We start from the raw sequence: 21,358 nt of genomic DNA, 5'->3' as shown, positions 1-21,358 counted from the left end.
TTGAATTGTGAAATTGTTTATAAATTTCTTCTATTAGATTTTTTATTTATAAATTTAATTGTTTTTTTTTTTTTTTTTTTTTTTTTTTGTTAAAATAGTTTAAGTTTAATTTAAAAGTTTTAAGTTTCAAATATCATTCATTATTAAGTTTTTAACATTTATAATTATTATTATTATTTACGTTTTTAAACACCTTAAGTTTGTGTTTAACCCTTTTTAAAGTTTTTTTTTTAACCACCAAAGTCATTAAACAAAATTTAGGGGTGAATTTCACTACTGCATGTTTTAAATATTCTCAAACTCCCAGAAAAAATGCTAGATATTTTTTTTTTTATTTTTTAACCTCATCTTTTATTTTAATTTAATATTTTTATAGAACTTTTTTTGGGGTTTAATTATAAAATTGTTACTCTTTTTTTTTAATTCAAAAAATGACTCTACAAAAAATAATGTAAAACAAACAAAACAAAAATCAAAACCGCAATGTGATTATAATTTTCTATTTTTCAAGATGAATACAATCTTAATCCGGGTTTAGAATGGGAGGATGAATTCACAGGTAGGTACTCTTTGAATTTTTGCAAACAGTGACGGAATCGACATGAAGCAAAATAGGAACGTCAAAATTCTTTTAAACTTTTAAAATACTGGTAAAAAACTTAGGCGTTTATTACAATTTTTATCAAGAATTTACAAATAAAATATAAAACAAAACAGAAACCTAAGTTAAATAAAATATTTTAACATGCACTTGATATTCCTCTTTCTTTTTTCGAAATTTGTAAAAGTTATATCTTTGTCTCTCGCTCTCTCTTTAACTTTCTTTCGATTGTTACGTTTATAAATTCATATAAAAAATTAATAAATTCATAATTATATGTGTTAATGCTTTTGTAAATGTTATTTTTTCATATATAAATACTATAACATACATATTAATTTATCTATTTAAATACTTGTATATTCATATTAATTCTTTATAATATACATTAATTTGTGTGTATTTTAATTATTGAACTTGCTTTAAAATCATTTACGATATTTTATGTAATTTAACTTCTAATTCACTTTCTGTACAATGTATGTTTTACGCAAAATATTTGCTACAGAATATGAAGCATTTTTCAACAGTAGGTTCGTTATTTTAAGTGATTTTTTTTTAAGCATAAGTAAAATATTTTTGTTAAATCTACGACCAAATTTCGTATTAATTTGTAAATCATTTGAAAAATTGTAAAATGAAAAAGACAAAGAACTGTTATTAAATATTTCCGGGTATAACGAAAAAGGTTATGGTCAGAACTTAACATCACCCAATTTTTCGGCATATTTGAGGCGTCACAACAGCACAAATGACAAAATTATTCTTGCAAAATTTGAGGATTCTAGCTCTAACAGAAACCAGATATACGAATTTGTGTATTAAATGTTCATATGAATATTAAAGTTTTTCTTTTGAGGATTATAACTCAAAAAGTTCCTCAGTTATAGGAATTTTTGTATTTGATACGCATGAGAGGTGCCACGCTCCTTTTGATATCCCACCAATATTTTCCTTAATATTCATATTGAAAGCGGTTCCGAAAACAATTTAATACTCGATCTGTTATTTTTCCTCAGATGTATTAATTTAATATTTTCTTTATATGGGAGCTGCCACGCCCACTGTACCTAGGCCACTTGTTTTGTCCTCAAATGTCCAAATTTGAGGTCTCTATCTATTGCAGTTTCTAGCGACTTTAAATACTTGTCCTCTAAAGCGTTACTCATAACTGTTTTGCTATTATTACGATATTTATTATTAAAAATGAACCACTATTTGAAACAAGCACCGAAATATGTATATGGTCTCCTTAACAAAACTATGTATTATTTTGGAATGTATGTATGTATTTAAGAATTGGTCTATGGATTTGGCAATATACTAGTCAATAAACTAGGTCATGGATTAGTCAATAAACTAAGCAATGGTCTAATATATAGACTAATCTATTGACAAGTCCATGAATTACTTTTTTTGATATGGACAAAAGTTTATAATATAGAAAAATATTAATACACCGTGAGGATACTGTGGTATTTTTCGATGTAAAAAATTGCGACAGTGCTGAATTTTTCAATAGCAACATGAATTGTAATCATTTGTAATAAATTTAACGGAAGCATATAACTACCAGTTAAACCCTTCAAAATCAACTAGGATTAAGGTAAAAATTCTTGTATGTATTTATATTAGTGTCTGAGAAAAAAAACACAAGTTTTATTTAGGAAATTTAAAAATGCTTCATAATTTCTTCCATATTTTATGTCAAAGCATGCATTAACACAGTTTTCATTATTTCAATTGTCAATAACACCTAAAAACAAACGTTTTCAGCAATAAACCAAAAAAAAAACTAAATTTCTTAACCCTTTTAACATTTTTCGAAACTAATTTATCAAATTCATGTGTTTCAAGCATAAATATCATTGAAAATTAAAAAAAATTGTATAAATTGTAAAAGCTGCTTTTTCTTAACTTCTTATCCACCCCATTCATTAGTTGTTAAACATAAAATATTTATATATTTACCTATTTAAGGAAAAGTAAATATTTCCAAACTAAACTAAAGTTAATCATAAGATATATTCGTTGATTAGTATAGTAATAACTTTCTTTCTCGTTAAGTTCATATACTAAAAGAAAATTTGTTTAGTCTAGTCTATAGTAGAGTCTACAGTCGAGTTTATAGTCTAGTCTATAGTCTCCTATAGTCTATAGTCTAGTCTATAGTCTAGTCTATAGTCTAGTCTATAGTCTAGTCTATAGTCTAGTCTATAGTCTATAGTCTAGTCTATAGTCTAGTCTATAGTCTAGTCTATAGTCTAGTCTATAGTCTAGTCTATAGTCTAGTCTATAGTCTAGTCTATAGTCTAGTCTATAGTCTAGTCTATAGTCTAGTCAATAGTTGAGTCTATAATCTAGTCTATAGTCCAGTCTATAATCCAGTCTATAGCCTAGTCAATAGTCTAGTCTATAGTCGAGTATATAGTCTAGTCTATAGTCCAGTCTATAATCCAGTATATAATCTAGTCTATAGTCGAGTCTTTAGTCTTGTCTATAGTCTAGTCTATAAGAAAGTATATAGTCTAGTCTATAGTAAAGTATATAGTCTAGTCTATAGTCCAGTCTATAATCTAGTCTATAGTCTAGTCTTTGATGAGTTTATAGTCGAGTCTATAGTCTAGTCTATAGTCTAGTCTATAGATTAGTCTATACTCGAGTCTATAGTCTAGTTTTTAGTCGAGTCTATAGTATAGTCTATAGCCTAGTTTATAGTCTAGTCTATTGTCTAGCCTATAGTCTAGTATATAGTACTGTCTATAGTCTAGTCTTAGTCCTGTCTATAGTCTAGTCTATAGTCCAGTCTATAGTCTTGTCTATAGTATAGTCTATCGTTGAGTCTATAGTCTAATCTATAGTTCAATCTATAATCTAGTCTATAGTCTATATTCTAGTCTATAGTATCTACAGTCTTGACTAGTCTAGTCTATAGTATAATCTACAGTCTATTCTAGTTTTTTTATACCTCTCTTAAAACTTTAGGTTAATATATATTAAAGAAGAGACAAGATATAACAGAGGTTAAACCTTTAAAGCCAATAGTTAAAACTTTCAGAATAAATAAGAAAGTTTTAAAATAAAAATGACTTTGCGCTGTAATAACATCTCAAAAATGCGGGGTTTGTTCAAACTTTTGGCAAAGGTATCTCGAAAACCGGATGTGATGGAAAGATTCAGTACAGCACCATATTTTTAACTTTACTTTTGTCTCTGGATTTTGACTCGTTTTAATTGGCGTTTAATCTTTAAGTTACAAATTGCTTTTAAGTCTAAATTTTAAAACCAATCAACGAATTTATCTTATAGAAACAACACTTTAGTCCAATTGTATAGTAAATGTATAACATTTAAATTAGTTTTGGCAACACCTCTAAATTGTTTACAAATTTAATTACATGTTCCTAATTTGTATTCATTGATCGGTGTATGAATTCTACAAAATAATGCCCCCGACCTTCTTCATATTACCAATATAAATAGCTCTCTATAATACTCTTTCAACGAAACACCACCACTTTTTCTTTTATAAAATAATAAAAATGGAAATTTTTTCTCTAGCACTTAAAGCATACAAATTGTGTATTTTTATTGTTTAAGTAATTTCTATTTAGAATAATTTTATTATAAAATAACAACAACAACAAAAGAAAATATTCATTTTATATATTGTTTTTTACATAAAATACTACAGACAAGCTATTAAAAAATAATAATAAAACATCAACCAAACAACAGTAATAATTATTGAAATTAAAAAATTGGGTGGAGAAAATTCTTTTTATATACATACAAAAACAAAACGTACATTTAATTTTAAATACAATTTTGTTTAATATTTACAAAAAAAAAAAGTCAATTTGTTACTTAAAATTATCACATTATGTACATATTGGCTTAAACATGTGCACTGCACCAAAAGCATTAAATTAAACTAAACCAACCAACCAAATTTCCCGTAATAACTAATTACTTTTCTGTACAATTTGGCTCTAAATTAAAAAAAATCAATTTACAATTGTTTAATATTTATTTTTCTTTTCCAAATTTTATCCTTTTTGGTTTGTTTTTGGTGTTTTGTTTAAGAATTTTTAACAATTTTTGTAAACATTGGCTTTTTTTCTCTAGGTCTTACTACTCTAGGTGTTAAAACTCAATGAAACTTACTTCTTTTTTATATATATGTGTGTGTGTGTCTAAAAAAAAATTAACATTTTAAGCAACAAATTTGTTAAACTATAACTCTAATACCTTTTTGTTATTTTCTCAAGCATTCTAAAAAAAAAAACACAAAAAAATCATGCACTCGTAAAGGTAATTTTGTATAAATAAGACAAAGAAAAGTCATCGAAAATTATACTTCTACTACTTAAAAACTGTGTGTGTTTGTTGTGTTCATTAAAAAAAAATTGTTTTAACATTTTTTTATTATTATTTTTTTTGGCACTAATTTTATTGCAGCTTGTTTTTATTTATTTTTTTTTTAATATTTATGAATTACATAAAATTTTTTAACATTTTGCAGCTTTTAATTGAAATTCAATTGAAAATCATTTTGTATATTCTGTTCATATTTTACGTTTTAACACTTATGCACGCATTTAAAAATAATAGCAACAATTTTAAAATACATATTTACATATTAATTTGTATTTAACATTGATTTACAAAAAATATTACAAGAATTTTCGATCTGTTTTTAGATTTGTATAGAAAAATAACTTTTTAGAAAAAAAGTTTTTACAAAATCATCTTATTCTTTGGGCGGCATTATTTACTTGTATATGTAATGGTAATTGGAGGTTATTAAAAAAACTGAAACCACTTTAAGATCGAAAACAATTTCTTTATACCCAGGAAATTATTTAACTTAATTTTCTTAATTTCTGCATAGTTTTTACTACTAGGTTAGGTTAGGTTTTCACAGGTAGCCGATTTCGGCTTTACTTGGGTCCATGTTGATCCCTTTGTAAAAATACCTGTAAGAAAAAGAAAAGAGAAGGAGAGATAGGGAAGAGTGGAAGAACAGAGACAGTAGCAAAGAGAAGGAGAGGATGAGAAATAAGAAAGCCAGGTAACGGTAACAGCTGCCGTGGATGAATAGAGTGAGTAATAGGATTCACACCCATTTTGACAAATTAATGAACTCTAGAAGACGTTCTAATTGAATGTTTGACAATTCGGATAGATCACCAAAATAGATCGATCCAAGCGTCCGAAAACGGGCCTCCGCCAAAGCAGGACAATCGCCGAGAAGATGAGTAATAGTCTCTTCTTCATCCTCGTTATGAAAACTCCTACAGTAATCGTTGAACGGGAGACCAATGCGTCTAGCATGGTTACCAAATTTACAGTGGCCAGTGATAATCGATATCAGCCTACTTAACTGCGGTCTTTGGAGACCAAGAAGATATTTAGACCTGTATGGATCCATTTGTGGCCACAGTACTCTATATATTGAGCACGTGTGTTCACGCGACCATTTGTCGCGAGCAATGCAGAGGCAGTTTTCAGTGATCTGCCTCTTTATTGCAAGTTGTGGTATACCGCAGAACTGATCTATATCCAGTCTGCTAAGCATAGTGCCAGCTCTTGCCAAGGTATCAGCAATACCATTGCCATACGAAATCCCATGTCCCTTTACCCAAATTAGGGTGATGTCCGAATGTCTCGCCATCTCATTGAGAGACGCCCGGCATTCATGGACAATTTTGGATGTGGAGAACACACCAGTTAGGGATTTAATAGCAGCTTGACTATCGGTATAAATTCTGATATCCCTGTTAGATATCCGATAGTACCTTAGCCAATTTACCGCCCTCCTTATCGCCGATATTTCAGCCTGAAGCATTGTACATTCATCATTAAGTCGGAAGGAGATTTTCGTTCCAAATTTCTCAATGAAAATGCCACCACCAACTCCTTTCGTCGTCTTGGATCCGTCTGTATACACTCGGAAGCAATTATTTGGCGGAAGGAGAGATTCTTCAGACTCCGAAGAGATATAATATTGGAACTTTCTCACTAGAGACGGTACCGGAATACAATAATCAACAATGTACTGATTATTCGGTATAAGATATATGATCCTAGCATGGCCTATGGAGCATTGTTTCCACCTGCCAGTTACACTTAATCTGGCCGCAGTTGACATAGCCAATTTCCTGGCAAGAAGATCGACCGAGAGCCAGTTAAGCATAGTGAACAACGCCTTCGAAGGAGTTGTTCTGAGAGCGCCTGTGATAAGAAGCGCAGTAGATCTCATGACTTTTTCCAGTTGTTGTCTGAGTGAAGCCTTTTCAAGCGCCTGCCACCAGACAACAACCCCATATAGCATAATAGGTTTAATAACTGCCTCAAAGAGCCAGTGAACTTTCATTGGATTTAGGTCCCAGCATGTTCCTATGGCCTTACTACTAAGATTGGATTATTCCAAAATTCGTGTTTTTTGAACTGAGCACTAGAAAATATGTGTCATATTAAAGTCTTTCATTTCATTTGATAATATTTAGTTTAAGTTAAGTTGAGAAACATCTGGGTTTATTTTTCAAAACTCTCTATATAGTTTTGATTTTGTCTTCCTCAAAACTAGTACTTTTTTTAAAAGATAAGATATTGTATGTTTGTCAGACCCAAAACAACTAAAATGTGTAAATTTTCCTTTAATGTTAAAATGATAGATCATGCTTAGCCACATCATGGCATGCTGTAATTCGGTCGCATAAGTGATCGAGTAAAATTGATCGCAATTTTCCTTTTTTAACCCTTTCAGGGTCAAAAATAATTTATGTCTAGAAAAAAACTTAAAAAATTATATTTAAGATAATTTGAGTATGCTGAATCCGGGAAAAATAATATTTTTTGAATTTGAGTTTTCCCTAGTGAGTTATAGAAGGTCAAAGTTAAATGTCGAATATATTCGACATTCGAAAAACAGTCTCCAAAAAGCACCACCAATATTTTTTATGTTTTTTTTCTTTTCTGTAAAATGTCTTCTTAAACTTCTTTCAATACAATACAATTTAAATCTGCATAGTCCGATCTCCTAAAATACAATTTTTTGGCCATTAAAGAAGCTGTTTTTTAAACGTTGTTAAAAAGCACTTTTTAAAAAGTAGTCATAAGTGACAATTTCTTAAAATCTGATTTTTAAATACTTTTAAAATACGGAAGATCTTTCAAAATCTCAATTATAAATATAATAAAGTCTTCATTTTCATCTAAAAGAAAAAAATTAAAACTAAAATTAAATATTATACCCAAAAAATGCTTAAAAACAGAGTCTATTCTAATGTCGAATATATTCGACAAAACCACGGAAAGGGTTAAAGGGTGGCATTCGATATCGACATGAAATGTTATACTTTTAGTTTAATTTCAATATCGAAATTTATTTTCAATAAGAAAGCTAATTCCCCCAGATCTTCTTTAATTTCGTGCTGTTTCCTTTGCTTCTTTTATATATAAGCTCTTCGTCTTTGTGATAAGAATATATCGTCACCTAAAATGCAAAAGCAAAAAGCAAATTATATTGAAAACTGTGTTTCAATCAACGCGATTTATTTAATAGTGAAACCTATCACTTGTTATGATAGTTGACAATGAAGTATATCGTCACCTGAAATTGGACTTTTTACCTTTAATATTTAAATGTTTTTGTAGATAGGGCCTTTTGTTTTTCTCAATAAAATCCATAATTTTGGTCGGAGTAGTCCAATTTTTGGTATGGACATTTTTTTTTTTTTGAGGCAATACATTAGAATCAATAATAAAATTGATTTTAAGTTTTTGGTTAGTTAGGGCCGTTTGCGTTTCAGGTTACGATATGTATATATGACTTTGGCATTCCGTTTAAAATTTAAATTTTGGTACCGAATTATGTCTATTGTCGTTTGTGTGTATGTTGAAAACAATTTTCTGAAGGTCACAGATTTCAGCGGGATCCAAATCTTGAATAGATCTATCAGATTGATTAATTCTATCAGATAAAGAAAATACGATCAAAATTCTGAGACTTGACCAAAATTTACCATAAATTGCCTCTTTCCATAACTTCTTGTAATGCAGGAATTTCATCACAAAATTCTCTTTTAGAAACCAGTTTGAAATTTCTCAACACTAATACTTTTTAGACTATAGTCCTGTTAATAGTGTGGAATCATAAAAAAATGTGAGAAAGAACCTTTTGTTTTAGTTTATAGTCTTGATCTATAATCTACAATGGAATATTGAGACTACTGCTTACACTATTAAAAACAGTTCTCCACCAAGGACTAGAATTGGTCCAAAACTAACTAAAATATTTGAAAAAAAAAAAAAAAACATGTTCCATTTAAAGTTCCGATGTCTTAAGTAAAAATATGTAACCCATAAATGCATTACATTAGACTAATCTCAAAATTGCTTGTTTACTATGGGAGTCCATGATTCACAACATGACCCTATGTTACGCTGGCTATGTACCACCATTCTCTTTTCAAATACAATAAACATGGTCCCTGTCTGCATTACATAGGCCTTCTAAACGGTTCATGGACTCCAATAATGTTATCCAACAACTTTTGCAGGTAACTGCACTATAATATAGTGTTTAATTTCCTTGCTCATCCAATCACTTGGTCCCCGTTGTCCTTAAAAGCAGAATATCAGAGTAATATCAATCTCATCGTCCGAAAGTAATACCATATCATGGGTCCTTTCTACTTTATACAACCTTTACCTAGACTACGAGATTGATATATTAATGACGAACATTTTTGTTCACTACAAAACTATCGAAGTCATTTGTACCGAGGGCAACTATTTGGATATTAAATGTTCAAACAGCACACTTTTCCTTCAAAGTCACGATTCATATGTATCGTAGAAGATGAGACATTCTCCAATTTTAGGACTGAAGAATGAATTCCACTTTATATTTACATTTACATTTTTGACCACATTTTCATGTTTAGACTAAACATCATACCTTATGAAGTACTTCTGTCAAAATTTCCGCTTTCTAGTTCCTACTACATTTTTTTTATTTTGAACATTTTCGTTTTGGAATCGAAATACGGAATAAACCCCTTGAAAAGAACGGTTCTTGTATAATATTTATATTTATTAATCTTTTATTATGTAAAAAAATATATGATCATACTGAACACACAACTCAAACAATAGCTTTTTCACAAAAAAGCTTTGCTGCAACACATATACAGAGCTTTAAATAAAATAATTTTGTTACTAAAAACACAGTGCACACAATTTTATTCCAATAAAAAACTTGCAACAAATGTTCTTGTCTAAAACAAGACAATTAAAACGAAACGAAAAGATACTGTTACTTAAAAGTGTAATTAATTAATTAAAAAAAAAAAAAAAACTAAAAAAACAAAAACGAAACAAAAAATAATTAAAAATAAAAACAGTAGTAGAATTTGTTCCTGTTCTGTCGATTGTCATGTTCCTTTAGCTGTGTTAGTTTTTATACCTTAAACAGTGCTTGCATTTGATGCCCAAGGAGATGACGAAGAGAGTTCTCTACCACATTTGGATGGATTCACTTCAAAATTGCCACCCGGCTATTTGACACATGGTTTGCCCACGGTGAAGGATGTAGCACCAGCCATCACGCCCATGGAACAAAAGAAAGAGCAAGAGGAAAAGAAAGAAAGTACGTTTTTTCTTTTAAACAATTCCAGCTAAATATGTAAAAATTATAAGAAATTAAATAAATTAATTGTTGCAGTTAAGGAACTGTCGGAGGAGCAAAAGCAAATGATTATCTTATCTGAGGACTTCCAAAGGTTTGTATTACGTGCTGGTCGCATTATGGAGCGTGCTATATCCGAAAATGTTGACATTTACTTGGATTATATTGGCGGCGGTGATAATGAGGAGGCAAACGATGAAAAATCTCATGCACGTCTTTCGTTAAATCGTGTTTTCTATGATGATCGCTGGTCGAAAAATCGCTGTATTACATGCATGGATTGGTCTACACATTTTCCCGAATTGGTAGTGGCTTCCTATCATAATAATGAGGTAATTTCATTTTAATACTAATGTTATCAAAAATTTAATATTTAAAATGCCCTTTTCAGGAAAGCCCCAATGAACCGGATGGCGTTGTCATGGTTTGGAATACAAAATTCAAGAAAACCACCCCCGAAGATGTATTCCATTGTCAAAGTGCTGTCATGTCGACTTGTTTTGCCAAGTTCAATCCAAATCTGATTTTGGGCGGCACTTATTCCGGTCAAGTTGTTTTATGGGATAATCGTGTACAGAAACGTACACCCATACAACGTACACCACTTTCAGCTGCAGCTCATACCCATCCCGTTTATTGTCTACAAATGGTTGGTACACAAAATGCTCATAATGTCATCTCGATTTCGTCCGATGGCAAATTATGTTCATGGAGTTTGGATATGTTGTCACAACCGCAAGATACTTTAGAATTACAACAGAGTCAAAAGAAGGCCATTGCCATTACCTGCATGGCATTCCCGGCCAATGAGATTAATAGTTTAGTGATGGGCAGTGAAGATGGTTACGTCTATTCGGGTAAGTTTGTGTAATATATGGTATTAAGAACAGAAATTAACATATTTCTTACAGCTTCCCGTCATGGTTTACGTTCGGGTGTCAATGAAACATTTGAAAAACATGTTGGTCCCGTGACTGGCATTTCAACACACTACAATCAATCATCACCTGATTTTGGCCATTTGTTCCTTACATCTTCCATCGATTGGACCATTAAATTGTGGTCATTGAAGGATACAAAACCTTTGTACTCGTTTGAAGACAACTCCGATTATGTTATGGATGTAGCCTGGTCTCCCATTCATCCTGCTCTCTTTGCTGCTGTCGATGGTAGTGGCCGTCTTGATTTATGGAATCTAAATCAAGACACCGAAGTACCCACAGCATCTGTTGTAGTTGATGGTGCTCCAGCTTTGAATCGTGTTTCGTGGATGCCAAATGGCCAACATGTCACCGTTGGTGACGATGCTGGCCATTTGTATGTCTACGATGTGGCCGAGCATTTAGCACAACCATCAAGGGATGAATGGTCTAGATTTAATGCTACTCTCAATGAGCTCAAAATGAATCAAAACGATGAGGTTTAAGCAGTAGTTGAAATGAGAAAAAGTAACGTTAAAGAAGTTGAAAAAAGAAAACGAACAAAGCATGATGAATTATATTTATACAGCTTTAAAAAAAGACTTTTATATAAAGTTGTTTCAAATGGCAATTTTACAATTATTTAGCATTATTATCCTTTATTTTTTTTCTACTTCTTTCAATTTACTTCTTTTCTTATTAAGCAAATCTTTTTAAAGTTTTAATTATTTCCTTTCCCTCCCATTTTTTGGTATTTTAAATTTCAGTTTCAAATTGTATCTCTTTATTTTTCCCTTATTTAATTTCCCCTTTAAAGTATTATTATAAGTTCATTAAAAATGAAAGTTTTTTCCCCTCTTACATAAATTTACTCAAAAAAAACAAACTAATAATAAATTGTTAAACAATTTTAATTTGTATTCAATTTTTTTGTACATTTTTTAAAAACAAAATTTAACATCAATTATTTTTTATAACAATCTTATTTTTTATGGTATTACTACATTATGTACGTCTTTAAATATAAATATTCTAAATACTAAAAACTCTTCAAACAAAAAAAGATATTATAATCGGAAAATTAAAAAAAAAATCGGTTAATGGCAGTTATTCTCTAAGAAAATGTAGTGACAAAATCTTTATAAAAAATACAATTAAATGTCACCAAATTAAAAAAAGAAATAACACTCTTATATTGTATGAAAAAAGTATAAAAAAAACTGAAATTATGTATTAACAGATCTACATAAATATTTATTGCAACAAAATTATAATAAATATACATATAATTATTTATTGGAAACATTTTAATAGCAATAATTATTCTCATTAGAAAGCCTATTTAAATAGCTTTCAAATGAGACCATTTTTAATAAAATTGGTTGAAAAAGTCCAAGATATGCTAAATTTTCATTTTATTCAATTTAAATTTAACGGCTTTTTACTGATTTTGTTCTGGCAATGCCGTATACCAATGTGGGGGAAATTTTTCGAGGCTGGCAACACTGCAATGATGTCCGATCAGCGCCATCTATTGAGCGGCCTAATTTTGTTTGTACAAAGTAAAACCAGGTCGACCAATAGATGGCGCTGACACAATACCTTACCAGGGTTGCCACATTTCACGAAATACCCGAAAATTCGGGATTTCTTTAAAACGCTATATCTCCGTATATACTAAACCGATTTCAATGATATTGGTGTCATATGATTGGAAATTGATTCTAGTTTTTGTAAAACTTATTTTGACAGGGTTGCCAAGTCCTTTTCATTATTTTTAACTTGTTTTTGTTTATATAACTTTAAAGTTTTCTATAAATTACTATATCTCTTTATATACTGAACCGATTTAAATAATTTTGGATGCGTACGTTAGGAAATTGTTATAGGATTTTATAAAACTTATTTGGACAGGGTTACCAAGTCGTTTATTGTTGTAACTTTAAAGATTTGTTTAAATTGTTATATTTTCGTATATACTGAACCCATTTAAATGATACTGGTGTCATATGATTGAAAATTGGTTCTAGTTTTTGTAAAACTTAATTTGACAGGGTTACCAAGTTGTTTTTATTATTTTTATTTCGCTTTTGTTGGTATAACTTTAAAGTTTTCTATAAATTACTATATCTCTGTATATACTGAACCGATTTAAATAATTTTGGACTCGTACGTTAGGAAATTGTTGCCGGATTTTATAAAACTTATTTGGACAGGGTTACCAAGTCGTTTATTGTTATAACTTTTAAGATTTATTTTCATTGTTATATTTTCGTATATACTTAACCGATTTCAATGATACTGGTGTCATATGATTGGAAATTGGTTCTAGTTTTTGTAAAACTTAATTTGACAGGGTTACCAAGTTGTTTTTATTATTTTTATTTCGCTTTTGTTGGTATAACTTTAAAGTTTTCTATTAATTACTATATCTCTGTATATACTGAACCGATTTAAATAACTTTGGACTCTTACGTTAGGAAATTGTTACTGGATTTTATAAAACTTATTTGGACAGGGTTACCAAGTTGTTTATTGTTATAACTATTAAGATTTATTTTTATTGTTATATTTTCGTATATACTAAACCGATTTCAATGATATTGGTGTCATATGATTGGAAATAGGTTCTAGTTTTTGTAAAACTTAATTTGACAGGGTTACCAAGTCGTTTTAATTATTTTATTTTGATTTTGTTGATATAACTTTAAAGATTTCTACAAATTACTATATCACCGTATATACTGAACCGATTTAAATGATTTTTGACTCGTACGTTAGGAAATTGTTACTGGATTTTATAAAACTTATTTGGACAGGGTTACCAAGTTGTTTGTTGTTATAACATTTAAGATTTATTTCAATTGTTATACTTTCGTATACACTGAATCGATTTTAATGATACTGGTGTCATATGATTGAAAATTGGTACTAGTTTTTGTAAAACTTAATTTGACAGGGTTACCAAGTCGTTTTTATTATTTTTATTTCGCTTTTGTTGGTACATATATCTTTAAAGTTTTCTATTTTGACAATTTTGGACTCATACCTTAGGAAATTGTTTAAACTTATATCGACAGGGTTGCCAAGTCGTTTAATATTATAACTTTTACAACTTATTTTAATTGTTATATTTTCGTAAATACTTAACCGATATTGGTGTCATATGATTGGAAATTCATTCTAGTTTTTGTAAAACTTATTTTGACAGGGTTTCCATGTCTTTTCTATTATTTTTAACTTACTTTTGTTGATATAACATTAGAGTTTTTTATAAATTACTATATCTCCGTATATACTGAAACGATTTTGACAATTTTGGACTCGTATGTTAGGAAATTTTTTAAACTTATATCGACATGGTTACCATGTCATTTATTGACATAATGTTTGCTTTTTAAATTTGTTTTAATTTAACCGATTTAAATGATATGACACCAATATTATTAGTTTTTTTAAAATGTGATCTTCATTATATTTTATATGTTTTTGTTGTTAGAACTTGCAAATTGTTATACATATGTATATCCTTTTATACTCCACCGTTTTAATGATATTGGTGTCATATGGTTGCAAATTGGTTCTAGTTTTTGTAAACTCATTTTAGCAGGGTTTCCATGTCGTTTTTAATAATCGAAAATTCTATAAATAGTTATTTCTTCATATATATTTGTAAAAAAGCTATGTTGACAGGGTAGCCATATATCAGTTATTGTTTTTAAGTTTCTTTTATTGATATAACTATTACTTTGTCACAGTGAACTGATTTAAATAAGCTTGGTCTTACAATTAGTAACTATTTGTAGTTTTTATAAGACTTATTTTGGTAGGGTTGCCACATCTCATCTTTTAGTGAAAATTTTTGAACCGATATAAACTATTTTTAAAATAGAAATAAATAGCAGGGCTACCAATAAACTCATTTAAAATTTTCAAATGCAAAAGAAATATCTTGAGTTTAGCCTAAATATAACACAAACCTGACATTTTAACGATTCACCTATACACATTTTCAATAAAGATAGAAAATCAACATTTATATTTAACAATTTAATATTAATAAATCTTAATTAGTTAAAAATTTATAAACATATCTATATGCTCTATGCTCTATACAACTCTGTACACAATTCCGCTACTTTACGACGAAGAACTTTTCCAGACATTGTTTTCGGAAGTTGGTCAACGAAATAAACTCCACCACGCAAGTGTTTATAATGTGCCAACACAGTGACATGTTTATAGACCTGTTCCTCTGTTAATGTACTATTGGCGGTCTTGACTATCGCAGCAGCTGGCAAATTGTTTGTTACAACATCGGGTATACCACAAACACATACCTCCACGACATCTGGTAGTCCCATTATAACATTTTCAATTTCATTGGGAAAGAAATGGAAGTTGTTGTACTTTAGAATATCCTTTTTACGATCAACCACAAAAACACAGCCATTGTCTACATAGCCCAGATCTCCAGTATGAACCCAACGTTCTGAGTCATATATTTCAGATGTTGCCTGAGGATTGCCATAATAACCCGACCACTTATACTGAGTGCGAGCACATATTTCACCAACTACCAACTCCTCCTCATGTCTACCATTTTCATCGATTATTTTTATCTCCAGATTATCAAATAACTGTCCACAGTTACGTTTGCTAACAGCTATTCCTCCCGCAATACCGCCACAGGTTTCACTCATGCCGTAACCCACATAAATCGAAGCATCCGGTATGTGTGATTTTAATTTACCCACTAATTGGAAGGGCAGTGGACTACCTAGCATAAAGTATAATTTTACACTTTTCAAATAGTCTTTGTCGAATTTCGGCGAAGCTAACATTAAAGCCAATTGATTTGGTGGTCCCAGAAACAGCTCAATATTATAACGTTTAATCATCTCTAGAGCATCTTCAGGATTATAAGCTTGATAACTTATAACACGTGTCATATTCTCAATGGTGCCGGTGATGAGAGCAAATATGCCAGATATCCAGTAAATGGTGCTAAAGGAAAGTATACTGGCACTAGGAGGTAGTTTGCTAAAAAAATAATTGGAAAGTGTGGAAATAATAGTAATCATTAGAATTTTAAATGGACACTTTTTTTAATTGAAATTTCAAAACTAGAAAGTATTATTATACTTACAGTGTGTTTAAGATACTGGCATGAGATTCACATACGCCCTTAGGCAGTCCCGTTGTGCCAGATGAACAAATGATTACAGCCGTTTGATCATAACCATCTTCTAATTCCACACATCTAAAAGGAGAAAAAATAATTTTAATCAAATCTTAGAAAGCCTTATTCTCTAGTCTTTACAATCCTCTAAATTACACAGTTCAACAACTTTTTAACTTAGAGACGAGAATATAAATTTTGAAACAATTGAGCTGAAACCGAATATGGACTGTTTTTAGTCTAACAGCTAAAAACACATTTTCGCCATTAACTCGAATTTTTGGAATTAATAATTGTTTTAAACTATAGTTTAAGATATCTCAAAGACGGAAGAAGATATATCAGAGATTAAAAATTTCTTTTGAAGCCAACAGACAGGACTTTTGGAATAATTAACAAATTTTATAAATCGTTCTGTATCTGTCATCTATAGAACATTTTATAGCGGGTTTGGCGGCTAAGATTCTACTAAGACTCTATACAATCACAATCATACAAAAAATTATGTACAAATTAGGTCTACTTGATCATGGTAACTCCCCTGGCGGAATTACAAATTATGGTATTACGATTCTAGACTTCGAGGAAACATCTCTGATGGAATTTCCAACTAGGGACGACTGGTTTGTATTCAATAGACTGTTTGAAGTATGTGTAGTTATCACCGAGTTTCCAAAATGGATACCGATAAGGATGATACGGAATCCTATCGATCTAGGGTCGGTAGTGACAATTTAATTTGCATACAATTTGTCCTAGAATGTAGAATCTCAGCTTGAAATGGCTAGGAAATAGGTTACATGAGGAACTGAGAGAAATTGCGAGACTTAACTTTAGCAGTCTTCTAGATTTTGTCAGATGAATTAGTCATTTCATGGACTGGTTTTTATAGAGAGGCTCAGGTTTCCTAATATTTCATTCTTTAGGGAAACGACTCGATAAATCTTCAGGGTTGAAAACCCTTGGGAATCTATCGTTTCCATTCATCTCTCCTATTCTACTAGAAAAAAAAGAAAGAACCTATGTATTCTTTCTTATTATACCCTACACCACTTTAGTGGGGAGGGTATATTGGATTTGTGCTGATGTTTGTAACATACAAAAATATTCGTCCTAGACCCACCTTAAAGTATACCAATCGGCTTAGAATCGTTTTCTGAGTCGATTAAGCTATGTCCGTCCGTCCGTCCGTCTGTCTGGCTGGCTGTCCATGAAAACCTTGTGCGCAAGGTACAGGTCGCAATTTTCAAGATAATTGGATGAAATTTGGCACGCACGTTTGACCTAAGGACGAAGCCTATTGAAAATGGTTAAAATCGGTCCATTATTTCACCTAGCCCCCATAGAACAGGACCCCCGAAAAGGGCTTCTGAGCTCATAATTATGTTAAATATACATATATACCTATAAAATACGGCACAACTAAGTTTTATAGAAGTCTTGATGACCCTGCCAAATTTCATAAAGATCGGGCCACATTTGACCCTAGCTCCCATACAAAGTCCCCTTCTGAAAATTACTTGAATGTCCCAAATTAACTTATAAACACAAATATCGCGATGAAATTCAGCACAATAAAATATTATGTAAATATAAATATATTCACAAAATTTTATCGGGCTTGGTCCATATTTGCCCCTAGCCCCCATATAAAGCCCCTTTCAGAAAATTAGTTTGTCTTCCGTAAATTGCTTAAATGTATCGGAACAAGGGAATATTGAAGATAAATGCTTTATTATGAAAAATAAATCACATAAAATATTCATAACTGGTGTAGGGTATCATATGGTCGGCCACGCCCGACTATACTTTCTTACTTGTTTTTCTAGTGTTTTAGTTCCCTAACATTGATCTATCTTCACTTTTTATGTAGTGAAAGACAATGGACTTTACGTTCACCGGTTTAGGTTAGAAAGGGTTATGCTTTTTATATGGCCTTTGGTCTTTGGTACAATGGAAGAACATATGCCAAATTTTGTTAAATTATTTTCAAAAATACAAATGTTATAATGTTGTTTACTTTTTCAGTCGTGTAAAAAAGATTAACTTACTTAAATTCATTTTCATTTCCAGTTTCTTTTAAAAATCTATCCAAACTAGGAACACCTTCAATGTGATCGCGTACCGTAACAATTTTCGAAGTCAAACCACATTCAGCAAATGATTCTTTCACTTTATGATAAGCCGAACCATCACAAAACATAATTTTTGGTTTTGTAATAGAATAAATATGTTTAATACCATCTGCAAGAAAGAAAATAAAAATTTGCGATTAAAAATATGTTTACATTAAAGAAGAATATAAAAATAGAATTGCTATACATAATCCGTTAAAGGTAACTAAATTGGAAACAAAAATAATCATTAATTTTTCATAAATAGCAAACTTGTGTGGAAAGTAATTTAGTTTTAGTTTTCATTTAATTATATAATTAAGAAATTTTTATTTTTATCAAAATCATTTTAAGATTTTCATTAACGGAAACTTTTTACTTGCCTTTATCAAAACTGGGGTCTAAAGTGCTGATAGTTAAACCTCTAAACATGCAACCAAATACCAGTGGTGCTAGAAAATCACTATTACTCGCACATATACCAATTACTTCAGTTTGTTTTAGTTTCAGTTGTTCCAAATGTTGAGCAACACGTATGGATAATGTTAATATATCTTTATTAGTGTATTTTTTATCCGAGGGATAACAAATCTATTGAAATTAAATTTTTTTTATATTATCTTTAATTAGAATTTTGATATGTTTCACTTTTTATTATACCTGAGCTATATGATCTGGATCTTTTTGTAAACTTTCATAAATCACTGAACCAACAGACGATTCCGGACCAAAACGTGATTTAGTTTTTTTACCGCACCATATTTTATTAACTTTATCGTAAGTAGTTTGATTTGTTAAAACCATTATCAGTTCTTTAAACAAAACTTGTTTTGCGTTATAAGTGTTCGAGTTGAGTTGTTTAGCGAAACTGAATTCTAATGGCAAAGTTGATCATTAGAAAAAGTATACAAATTGTTTGTTTGTTAGTTTTTGTTTTTTTTTTTTTTTTTGATAAGTTTACACAAACAAAACATTTAGTCAGCTGTTGGTAGTGCCCTATGGGGAGTATATTTTTATATGTATGTATATGTTGTTTATTAATAAAAATTAAAAATATTATAGATATGTATGTATGATATGTTTCACTAAGAAATTAATAAAAATAAGATTTAGCACAAAATTATTGCATTATTTATACACCTTGTTTAAAACAATTTGATATTAATTTAAACGTACCGAACATTTAAGTCGTTTTTAATGTTGTTAATGCTTTTATTTACCCAACATTGTGTAATCAGTATGGGAGGGTGGGTACAGGGTATACAAAAGAATGCCACTAAACATAAATAAACCCTGTCAGATATTGTATTCACTTGGAATTATTTCATTCTTATTTTGTTGAAAATAATTAAAAACTAAAACCGATTTTTTAACAAGTAAGGGCCAATCTTTCGGTGAAAGATTAGCGATTAAATTAAAATTAATCCTCGAAAGATGTTTTTGAGTACTCAATTAGTTAATTTTGTTTGCAAGTTTAAGCGCCCAATGGAGGTGGTTTAATCTTAAGCACGAAATGCAAAAGTGTAAACAGCTGATGCAAAAAAATTAATAAAATTTTTATAAATATAAACATTAAAATGTTCTATTTATTGATTAGTATAAATTATGGACACTTCAAAATAAATTTTTTTGTTTTTAATTTAAGTTTTCATTAATTTTCATATTAAATTTATAATTGTCTTCTTCTTTTTTTATAAAATATGCATTGTTTTGATAACAAACAGTGAAGTTTTCTGTTGTTTTGTATGGCAACACTGCGAAGTTTAATCTTGTACTCAAAAACATCAAAGGGGATTAACATAAGATTCAATTTATTTTTAGATTAACTAATCTAATTATTAATTGGCATTTGATTACCATCTCAAAAACCCGCTCTAAGAAGTCGATGTTAGACATGAATTTAATGATAACTTTAGCTTGAATAAAGTTTAAACCGGATACATTGAATTAATACAATTTTACAGCAAAATAATTTATTTCGAGGAGGACGAAGGTATCCCAATATGGCACAATTATTCCACGGTTTTGAAATTATCAGCATGAGACTCAGTTATCGATTCTTAAGTTCAGTTCTTTTTTTCCTAAAAAGAGTTTAATTCTATCTTTTAGATTGAATTTGGATCTAACAAATAAAAGTAAGTTAAGGAAATAGCAGGAAATTAAAGTTGTTAGAAAACAAAAATCCATCAGCCAATTTTTCAATCCGTCCAGTTGTTCAAAATGGAAAAACGAGTGCGTTGTTATTACTTCTTTGAAATAACATTTGAAGTAATAATTTCATACATTAATTTGAATGTTGTTTTGTCCATTAAATAAAAAAAATTACTAGAAAAGCAAGTAAGAAACTATAGTCGCGCGTGGCCGAACATATGAAACCCTATACCAAATACGAACTTTATCATGGTTCCAAGATATTTAATAAATTTATTGACGAAAAACTAATTTACTGATGAATTTGTATGAGAGCTAAGGTTAAATGAGACTTAATTATTATGAAACTCAGTAAGGTCAACCTACATAGTTGAGGCACTATTTGGCTAGATACAAGATGAGCTCAAAAGTCATATACGGTGGGGGGCTAGGTTAAATAATGAATCGATATCAACCATTTTCAACTTTATCCAGAGGAAAATATTAAAAATTGCGACCTGGAGCGTGCGCCCAAGGTTTACATGGACACATAGACGTACAACATAGCTTAAACGAATCAAACAGTGATTCTAAACCGACTGGTATAGTTTAAGTTTAAGGAATGTATTTAGGACGAATATTTTTGAGTTTTACAAATATCAGCACAATCGGAAGTGTTATTTATGCTTAAAGTAATCTTTAACCCATTAAGAG

The 21,358-nt window shown here is 30.1% G+C and overlaps 2 protein-coding genes across 18 annotated transcripts in view; one reads left to right on the top strand and one right to left on the bottom strand.

Annotated features, from left to right (window-relative positions):
• Nucleotides 1-12,281, top strand: part of LOC119602722 (cytoplasmic dynein 1 intermediate chain) — a 29,837-nt gene extending 17,556 nt beyond the window's left edge. For 5 of the 17 annotated variants that reach the window (XM_037954385.1, XM_037954388.1, XM_037954395.1 and 2 more), the window contains 5 exons: nucleotides 512-559; nucleotides 10,107-10,259; nucleotides 10,335-10,630; nucleotides 10,690-11,155; nucleotides 11,210-12,281. In XM_037954385.1, the coding sequence (XP_037810313.1) occupies nucleotides 512-559; nucleotides 10,107-10,259; nucleotides 10,335-10,630; nucleotides 10,690-11,155; nucleotides 11,210-11,724 (1,478 nt within the window). In that variant the 3' untranslated portion in view covers nucleotides 11,725-12,281. Of the gene's footprint in view, nucleotides 1-511; nucleotides 560-10,085; nucleotides 10,260-10,334; nucleotides 10,631-10,689; nucleotides 11,156-11,209 lie in introns of all 17 variants that reach the window. The other 12 variants (XM_037954396.1, XM_037954394.1, XM_037954389.1 and 9 more) reach the window with 4 other exon arrangements.
• Nucleotides 12,282-14,930: 2,649 nt separating this feature from the next.
• On the bottom strand, nucleotides 14,931-19,456 carry LOC119602721 (probable 4-coumarate--CoA ligase 1). Its single transcript, XM_037954383.1, has 5 exons — nucleotides 19,175-19,456; nucleotides 18,898-19,105; nucleotides 18,452-18,644; nucleotides 16,368-16,481; nucleotides 14,931-16,261 (listed from the first exon to the last, which is right to left on the bottom strand). Exons 1-5 carry the CDS (start codon nucleotides 19,316-19,318, stop codon nucleotides 15,322-15,324), a joined length of 1,599 nt encoding a protein of 532 aa, XP_037810311.1. The 5' UTR covers nucleotides 19,319-19,456; the 3' UTR covers nucleotides 14,931-15,321.
• Between the last annotated feature and the right edge of the window lie 1,902 nt (nucleotides 19,457-21,358).

Source organism: Lucilia sericata, unplaced genomic scaffold (genome assembly GCF_015586225.1).
Source record: "Lucilia sericata isolate MDLA Ls3-8-SP2 unplaced genomic scaffold, ASM1558622v1 Contig000250F_arrow, whole genome shotgun sequence".
Lineage (NCBI taxonomy): Eukaryota > Metazoa > Arthropoda > Insecta > Diptera > Calliphoridae > Lucilia > Lucilia sericata.
This window is presented reverse-complemented; position numbering and strand designations above follow the sequence as displayed.